The following is a 10,530-nucleotide window of genomic DNA, read 5'->3' as shown; positions in this document are numbered from 1 at the left end:
AAAAACCTTATCAGATAATTTATTAACATTAAAATTGCATGGTCAGACATTGAAATCAATCGGTTTACCAGAATATGATGCTGCTATTATAGACAGCGAATCGAATCAACAAGATACATTACCATTATCAATTCAACATGATTTAATTGACAGCGCAAATCAAGAACAGCGTGATATTATAAGCACTATTATGAAATGCGTGAGCCTTGAAAATACAAATGTTCCTAATGCATATTTCATTGATGGACCTGGTGGTACAGAGAAAACATTCGTCTATAAATGCCTCATTAACAGTTGTATAGAAATGGGTTATGATGTAATCCCGGTTGCTTGTACTGGAATAGCAGCAATATTGTTACCCGGAGGTCGCACACTACATAGCCGATTTAAATTACCTTTGATATTGACAGATACTTCAGTTTCATCATTAAAGGTAAATAGCAAAGAAACATCAATTATTCGAAAATCAAAATTTATTATTTGGGACGAAGCTCCTATGGCAAGTGCGTGTGCGTTAATGGTTGTCAATCAATTATTAAAATATATGATGGAAAACAACGTTTTCTTTGGTGGGAAAGTTATTGTCTTAGGAGGAGATTTCAGACAAGTTTTACCAGTTGTCCCACATGGCTCTAGACAGCTTACAATACAAAACTGCATAAAAAATTTTCCGATTTTGCCACATTTTAAAATTCTCAAACTATTAAGAAATATGAGAGTAAAGCAAAATGAAATTGAATTTTCCAAGTTTTTGTAATAAATTGGAAATGGTGAATATCCACTAATAAATCCTGATTCGGACGAATATTATATTGAAATTAAACCATCGTTATTATCAAAAAATATAATAAAAGACGTATTTAGAAATATTATTTTTAATTTAGAAAATGTGTCTATTTTTTCACAATTTGCTTTTCTTGCACCTAAAAATGAACATTGTGATGAAATAAATAACTCAATTGTCAATATGTTGCCGGGGCCAGAAAAACGTATTTAAGTTTAAATACAGTGTCAAAAGACTGTGACGATTTTTTGTTTCCGACGGAATTTGTAGATAGTTTACATTTCAGTGGTTTATCAACGCACAGTTTTGGTCCATTCATCAATTTTATTAGCATGATCCTGGAGTTAAGATGAAGCTAGGATAGGATGTGAACTGGAAGAAAGAATAGCTGTGTCATCAGCGTATGTTGCTAGAAGAGTGTTACTAGATTGAGGGATGTCTGCTGTGAATACATTATATAGATCTGTGGATACATCACTACCCTGTCGTACGACAAACGAATGATTTTAAAGGTAAAATTTGATAGTAAGATAGTAGGGAGCTGGCATGAAAAGTTTTAATTTGTATAGTAAGTCATCGTGCCAGACTTTATCGAATGCTTGAGCAATATCTAAAAAAAGTCCGGAACAGTATTCTTTATTTTCTAGAGCAGTTGAGATTTCATCAGTAACACGATGAACTTGATGGATTGTTGAGTGCCTGTTTCGAAAACCAAACTGATTATTCGGTATGATATGGTTGTTTTGAAGGATGGGACGTAATATTTTCAGGAGGGCCTTTTCGAAAAGTTTTCCAAGGACTGGAAGTAAACTTATGGGATGGTATGACGAAGATAAGTGTTTAGGTTTATTTGGTGTGTGTACAAGTATAATGACTGCAAATTTCCAGATTTTAGGGAAGTGGGACAATCTTAGCATAGAATTATATGTGGGTGAGCAATGATAAAGTTTTGACATTTTTTAGAATTTTGTTTGTAATAAGGTTATTTCCAGGTACCTTGCTGGGAGGTAATTTTTTAATTATATACTGAATTTTACCAGGAGAGATGGGTTTTAGAGGTAGCGACATAGGTAGCGAAGCTGATAGAAATTTCAATAATAGTGTTGTTTTCGGGATCGGTGCACGAATGAGGATGAAATGTTTCAGCTAATTGAAAATATACAGATACAGAGAATATACAGAATATATTGACGCAGACCCGTGCGGCAGCCATTATCAAAACGTCTGTCGCCGACCGCGCCTATGTTTCTCTCATCAACCACCAGACCGCGGCACGCAACGCCGCCGCGACACCCCCCCCATACATCGATGGACAGGGGACGCGAACGGTCGCGACGACGCCCGCACGGAATACTACCCAACCGATCCGGTCGGGTTGTTTTTTGAACACCGTACACCTGAACGGTCCTATACGCAGTACATTGTATTTGCACTCATTGTCAATTTCATTCAAACGTTTTTTTTTCTTTTTGTTGTTTCTTATTTTGTTACATCTTGTTAACACTGACGCGTTCTGTGCCGTCGCACTATTATTGCACCATTACCGCATCACCGTTGTTTTTTTTTCCCCCATTCTGTGACCATCCACCTTCATTTCAACCTCGTGCCGAGCCGTACAGTGACGGACCTCGACAAATTGGCTCCCCGCAGAGGAATTCTTCCTGGTCAGTAACGTGACAAGGCAAGGTAAGATACTTTTTCGCTAGCTTGTTAATCCCGCTTTGCTTCATTTTCGTTACGTAAAAATAGGAAAATATCACGAGGTATAGCGAGGTAGGGAAAAACCCGGACGCTATATTAGTCTTTATTGCTGACACGCGCAAAGTCCCCAACAAGAAGCGTAGATATCGCAACACACGAGTGCGAAAAACCGGTCGTGACATAGGCAATAATATTAGGAAGTACGATTAAAATTTAACGTCTCCGAATACACCTCGACCCGCCGGCCCGCACGCGTGAATCGCGGCATAACGAACGTATTGTGGCGACCCCCACTACGCTTATCACGGCAATTCCCGCGCTCGTCGTGGCCCATCTCAACAGCGGTCGTTCGCCGACCGCCTCCAGTCATTTTTCCCCGCGTCAACGCTTACGTTTGTCAACGCGACAAAAAATATATTTTGTTGGTGCTATGTGAACAAACACATGTAACTATTTTCTCGTACAATAAACTTATTTCGTAAACATTTAATTCTCATCTCGTAGTTTCTTAAGGTAACCTTTTTCCCTGTTGTGGCCTACCGTCGTTGGTGGTTGGGGGAAAAAACACTACAACGCAGTAACCAAAGCCACAAATTGGTGACCTCGTGTTTTCCATTCGACTTTTCACATTTTTATAAAAGCACGATGCATTCCGGCGGTCCTACACGCGACCTTCTCACACTCGAGTTTGAGAAGCGACCACCGGCTAACGAGAACGCGAACCCGCCGCCCGATGGCGTATCCGTCGCGAGTTTCGCGCAAGTGCGTTTACCTAATTTTTGGCGGCACTCCCCACGTGAATGGTTTTTCCACGCCGAAGCCGTTTTGTGTTCCTATCGGAACACTCGCCTGCCCAAGTGGAACAGTCTCGGAGCACAGAGGCAACCGGCACGGATGCACTCGTAATGGCGGTTCACCCCACCGTGAAAAGTTCCAACGCCGCGGTTGAGAACCAGTTGTCCCGCTCAAATGAGACACCCACATCTTCGAACGCTAATCGAACATGCCCCGACAAAATTCCCACCCCAGCAGTGGAACTCGAGTTTACGTCAAGCTTCGTAACAGCGCTCTTAGATTCTCAGACACAATAATCATATGTAAGCCCAATCATTGCTCGTAAATTCGGAACCATCATAAATGGACTAACATCATTAGTTCGAATGGCGGACGGTCACACCACTTCAACCAGTGGGACTGCCGCTTTCGACACAAAAATCGGCGACCTCAATATCTCTTTCTCGGCCACCATTATGGATGATTTTTACTGCGACGTCCTACTGGGACATGACTTTCTCGTTGAAAACGAAGTCTCCTGGGATTACGCCGCATGTACCATTCACCTCGGCGCGCGGAGGAGAACCACTGCGTGCTGAAAAGGCCGCGCAAACAACCCTCTCACAGCTCCCGACCTATCAACCCTGGAAATCTCCGGCGACCCGGAATCCCGCGCGGAACTTCTTAAAATTATTGAAAAGTACGCGGATGTATTCAGTGATAGGACTAAGCTAATAGAACATGACATCATTTTAAAAAATAATACCCCCATCGCACTCAAACCGTACTCCTACCCGTCCGCTAAACAAGCCATCAATGATAATATGATTAGGGACATGGAATCACCAGGACTAGTGGAACCAAGTATTTCCCCATGGTCAGCCCCGGTCGTCTTAGCTAAGAAATAGGATGGATATCTCCGCCTTTGCATTGACTACAGACGGCTGAACGACGTAACTGAGTCTGACGCGTACCCGATGCCAGATTTAAACAAATTAATTAGGCAAATGAGGGGGACGAAAGTTTTTAGCGTACTGGACCTTAAGTCTGGACACTGTCAAGTACCGCTTAACCCGAACGCTAGAAAATATTCAGCATTTCCGATTTGCAGGGGGCTATACCAATTCAGAGTACTACCCTTCGGTCTCAAAAATAGTCCCATGACATTTGTACGGCTAATGAACGAAGTTCTATGTGGTTATCTGGACGAGTTCGCTCATCCCCTTGTGTCACGACCGACCCCCTAAACAGCAAACACCAACGGGACCAGTCTGTCTACCGAGCCGACCGCAGAAGTCCGGATCTCATGACAGACGGACCGCACAAAAGAACCTCCATATCTTACACGGGTGGATAGCTTACCATGCTGGAGCAATACCACGACTGGCGGTTTGGGGGGGGGAGTATGACGTGGACCCGTGTGACAGCCGTTATCGAAACGTCTGTCGCCGACCACGCCTATGTTTCTCTCATCAACCACCAGACCGCGGCACGCAACGCCGCCGCGACACCCCCCCCCCATACATCGATGGACAGGGGACGCGAACGGTCGCGACGACGCCCGCACGGAATACTACCCAACCGATCCGGTCGGGTTGTTTTTTGAACACCGTACACCTGAACGGTCCTATACGCAGTACATTGTATTTGCACTCATTGTCAATTTCATTCAATCGTTTTTTTTTCTTTTTGTTGTTTCTTATTTTGTTACATCTTGTTAACACTGACGCGTTCTGTGCCGTCGCACTTTTGTTGCACCGCCACCGATTAGTAATTTTTTTGTGTTTGTACACGCAATATAAGGCCACCGGCCATTACCGCCTCACCGTTGTTTTTTTTTTCCCATTCTGTGACCATCCACTTTCGTTTCAACCTCGTGTCGAGCCGTACAGTGACGGACCTCGACAATATATTGCAATTAAAAATGTAAATGTTGCGGTGTTTTTAAATCATATTATCTATACTTCATACGTACTGAAAAAAGTGAATTGAGGAATTACTTTTAAAGAAATTTGAACAACCATATGCAACACAAGAAACAGGCATATTTAATAAATATTAGTTACTTAATAGTGTATAATTAATATTGTGATTTATGGGGAATAGTGTTAATACAATATTTTGCCAACCCAAAACATGGCGGACAATTGATAACATAATCAATGCGTACTTCAAGTGATATCGGGAGTTCGTTATCTAATATAAAGTGGCGGACACACTGCCACATATTCCTTCACCACTCTCGACGCCGCCGGATTGGTCACACTGCCTTATCCCAACACGACCGTCCGAGGCGACGCGGCCGTTTACGCGCGCCGAGCTCCTCCTTCTCGTTCGACCGTTCGTCTGAACAACACGTACGCGATACTTGACCGCCCTTACGTCTCTACTCGCATTACACACGTGTTTTACCGACCTTCGACAATCGACTCACGCGAGTTCGACTTATTGTTATTATTCTACCTTGTCTTGTTTATTACATACACTTTGTTTTCATACACAAAACGTGGTATTTTTATTATTATTATCTTATCTATATATTGACGCCATTTTTATTAATTTGTGCGGTGCGCAGATTGTACTCCGCAAGTCTTATCTACATACATCCGTGCCATTGCCAAAATAATATAGATATCTCTGAGTTTAATAATCTTAGTAATATTTAAAAAAATATTTAATATTATATAATAAATAATATTTAAAAACACTGTAATTGACATAATGGTTTGGTTGTGGAACAATTGACAATTCGGATTATTGAAAAATAACTGTTTTTGACAATGTTGCCAGAGAGAACACTATGCATTCAGGGAATCTTATCGTAATCACATTTATATTGTGCTATCAATTTATTTCATATTCCTTTTTTTTTTTTTACTTGAACTAATTCAATGAAATTAAAATTCAATGAACTAGAAGTGAAGATTAGTACCTTAGTTGTATGCTGTAACTTGTAAGTTATAGTTCCTTATTATCCACTATGAACAAAAAAATTGTTGATAATGAAATTATTCATTTACTTGAAATACCTTCCGGGTCAGAAGATGGGTTTGAGATTGAGAGTGACGTTGAAAATCAATAGGTTAATTTGTGGAATGAGTATGCAAATTTATTAGACGAACCAAATATTGAGGAATTTGAAAAACTTTTATTTGAACAATTTAATACTTAGAGAATTCTAGATGATAAAGTTGAACTTCCAATTTTTGAGCCTCAAACTTCAGTTATTGAAACTAATACCACTGATTTATTTTTGCCCTCAACATCTTATGTTCAACAAATAACATGTGCATTACCAAAACGTTGAAAAAAAAAATGTTATCAATCCAAACGTAATAATCCTTTACCACCTATTATTCAAAATCATATTCCGATTGAAATAAAATATATAACATGGTCAAAAGATAATTTTCCACCTGTAAATACCAATTTTCTCGGAAACTCAACTTTAGCAGAAGATATTATGAAATTAGATAGAGACACCTTATCAAATTTTTAAATATCTTTTTACCGTAGACTTGATGCAACATATTTGTGATGAAATTTATAAATATGGTCCACAAAAAAGTTTATCTAATCCGTTAAAATTGTCTACAAATGATTTTCAAAAATATATTGGGGTACTTGTTCTAATGAGAATAACAAATATTTCAAACGTTAGAAAGTATTGGGCACCATACTTGGGGAATCAAGTTATCAAAGACACAATGAGCCTGAATATTTTTGAAAAAATTAGATGTTATTTACATTTAAATGATAATACACTTGAGAGACGTAGACCAAATCGCGATAAATAAAAGTCACAAAATAAGACCTATTATAGAAACATTAAAAAACAGTTTTAGTCGTGTTCCATTAGAACAATATTTAGCTGTTGACGAGCAAATTTGTAGTACCAAAGCTAGAAGCTCGGTCAAAGTTTATATGTCCAACAAGCCACATAAGTAGGGCTATAAATTGTTCGTTCTCAGTGGTGCCTCCGGTTCTGCTTATAATTTTGAACTTTTTACCGGCCAAGAAAACAATTCAAAATTACGAAATATAAATGAACCAGATTTAGGTTCCAACGCTAATGTAGTAGTTTGTCTAGCAAGATTTATACCTAAACGTCAAAATTATAAATTGTTTTTCGATAACTATTAAACAATCTTACCACTATTAGTTTATTTTAAAAAAGAACATACACTCTCCCTCGGTACTGTACGAAGAAATAGACTCAAGAATGTAATGTTGCCCGTTTTTATGCTAAAAAAAACCCAGAGAAACATATGATTATTGTGTCACTAATATTAGAAATACAGATATAATCGCGATTACATGGAAAGACACGAAAAATGTAAATTTATTTTCAATTTTTGCTGCTATTGAGCCTGTACGAAAGTTTCTGTAGTCTTTTCCACGAGAGAAAGGTTAACCGTTTCGCGCACTTCGATTAAACCGTTAACTCTTTGAGGCATGAGACTTTAATAAATGAAAAAACCCGTCTTGCGCACAAATTTAATTTTTTATTTTTTTCAAACTTTTTTTAACTTTTTTTACAACAAAATACTGTTTGTTGATTATAGTTAAATGTTCAAAAATTAAAAACTAAAAAAAATTATTTTTTTTTTTTCATAAAAAAGAAGTGGGTTAAAATATGTCCCGCTGTGCAGCATCAACAATATTTTTTCTTTATTCCTTTTGCACTGAAATAAAATAAAAAATTTATCAAATTTCATAAAATTTAAAATATTTTTTATTTTAAATAAGAAATACATTAAAATACTTACATTTTAACATGAGTGGTAGTTATTGAAACAATTTCTTGACTTAGGGATGCAAAGTGGTACATCACATATGGTGCATTTCCAATCTGTGCGAACTTCTTTTTCTTTAGTGCTAACAGTGGGCGCATCTTCTTCTTGTCGTCCATTCTGGCTCATGTGCTGATTGATCTTTGCGAACAGATGAGGATACAGATGTTCTTTTTATGGAAATAGGCGATGGTGATGCGGAACCTTTCTATCGGCGTTTTTGAACAAATGTTTTTGAAACGAGGCTTTTTGAGATCTCACGACGAACATTTTTTAATGTTATTTTTTCTCCGGTTATTTTTGTATATATAATATGAGAATTCATAATAGCTGCGTCAAAAAAAAAAAAAGAAAAATATGCGATGCCACCACTTATGACTTTTTCTATCTATGTGATACATTTTTTTATACTGATCAAATTTATCGACGTAGTTCATGTTCATATTATAGTCCTTAAGTACACAAAGGCATGGAATCATTGATGTGGTTCCATCCCTAGATTTTCTTTTTAGCTCAACGACATCAGTAGGATTATGAAAATTGGACAGCAAAGTAACTCCTCGTTTGTCTTTTCATTTGATGATTGAAATATGATATTGGTCACTCATGTTCCAGTCAATGTCACCCATAATCATATTTTTATCTAATTCTAATTTTGACAAGTATTTTCTAGTACTATTAACAGTTCCACAGCAAAATATACCTTTTGATTTCTGTTCGCTCCGAGAGCTTAAAATAATATAACCCAGACGATGAATTGTCGTGTACGCCGCTCTTTACGTATAATCGCAGCCGGTAAACTGTGTGTATAGACCGGACAGTAGTGTTTGGGATAACCGCGCAAGCACCGTCCGACTATGTGGTGTGGTGGTGTGTGTAAGGTGTGAATACTTGTGTGTGTGTAACTTAAATTCTAAGATAAAAAATAAAAGAAACTAAAACTAATGAAATAAATAGTACACAAGGATGGTAACTACTGTTGCTGTGTATTCTAAAATAGAAATAATTATAAGAATCGGCTCTTCTGGCCCAACAATAAATAATAATGTTTAAAAAAGTTAGGTAATAATGAATAGATAAATAATACAAGTTGAAACAATAATAATGATAAACAAGTAAAATTTATAGCAACACGTAAATGGCTTAAATTATAATAATGTATTAATAGAATTTGGCTCCTTTGGCCCAACAATAATCAATTAATTCACAATAAATAAATAATAGAAAATAAACTTATAAAATTGACGGTGTGCCAGCTGCAAATGACCAAAGACCTATATATAAAAAATTCACTAAAACTAATAACACACACGTACAATTAAATTTAACATAGAATAATAATAATCAGCGGCGATTTGCGCTCGTACAATATATTATGCAAAAACAATAAATAATAAAATAAAAAAACACGGTTAATAATAATATAATCATAATAATTGACGAGGTCTGTATCACACGGTAGACGGGAACAGACAGCCGGACGGGTACAATATTATAATTCACACACGACAATTTTAAATAATTTTACAATATAATTCACGATAACAGATAGTATGTGTGTTATGTAATGCATGCGTGTAGCTGACCGCGGTGATACGCTCGGGTCGTTGACCGGCCGCTATGTTACGGCAGCAACAATTTCAAATAAGCTAAAAGTGTTACACTTGTGAAAAAATTATCAATGTACAAGTTATGATTTTTATGCTGTAATGGATTTGTTAGATCTTTGACTACTCGACCTCCAAGATTTGTTTCGACAGGGTCACCTCTTTTATCAGTGTATAAATCGAAATTCCAAAGATACCCATTTTTATCAGCTAACAACCATACTTTATAGCCTCTTTTAATTGGTGTTTTAGGCATGTATTGTTTTATAGTTGATCGCCCTTTGAACTTTATCATAGATTTGTCAACTGCAATGAATTTATGTGGGTGGTAATATATTTGAAAATTTTCTTGAATTCTTCAAGTAACCTGTTTCACCTCTTTTCGCCATAACCGAGTTGTCAATAAAAAGCTTAAACCTCATCCAGAAACTTTTTTAATAAGTAATTTATAATTGTAAAATAATTTTAATAAATGTGATAATATAAATTAACAAATTATACTTAATATAATTTAGAACCATACTCAATTTCTTCATCAACGTCAAATTTTGAAGAATCGGAAAATAAAGATGAAGTAATTAGACAGTTATCTCCAGTCCCTGGTCCATCAAAATATAAAAGAGGTAGGATAAAACTTTTAATGCCTAGATTATCAGCTACTCTTAATTGATGTAAAATAAGTGATAGGGATGCTGTTCATTTATTAACTGCATGTGTAGAAACACTGTCATTAGATTCTAATATTTATGTTATAAACCGAACATCAAGTAAAAAGTCCCGTGAAGCCTATCAACAAAAAAAATCAAAAAATATTAATTCGGAATTTCACGAAAAAAATTTAAATTATGTTGTAGTTCATTAGGATTCAAAA

At 37.0% G+C, this 10,530-nt stretch overlaps 1 protein-coding gene across 1 annotated transcript; it reads left to right on the top strand.

Annotated features, from left to right (window-relative positions):
* Positions 1 to 46: 46 nt before the first annotated feature.
* Positions 47 to 757, top strand: LOC112681109 (ATP-dependent DNA helicase pif1-like; the record flags this gene model as incomplete). Its single annotated transcript, XM_025551377.1, has 1 exon — positions 47 to 757. A coding segment is annotated over one exon (711 nt), but the record flags the coding sequence as incomplete, so codon positions are not given.
* Between the last annotated feature and the right edge of the window lie 9,773 nt (positions 758 to 10,530).

Source organism: Sipha flava, unplaced genomic scaffold (assembly GCF_003268045.1).
Source record: "Sipha flava isolate LNK unplaced genomic scaffold, YSA_version1 18569_pilon_pilon, whole genome shotgun sequence".
Classification (NCBI taxonomy): domain Eukaryota; kingdom Metazoa; phylum Arthropoda; class Insecta; order Hemiptera; family Aphididae; genus Sipha; species Sipha flava.
The sequence above is the reverse complement of the archived record's forward strand: the minus strand, read 5'-3'. Positions and strand labels throughout refer to the sequence as shown.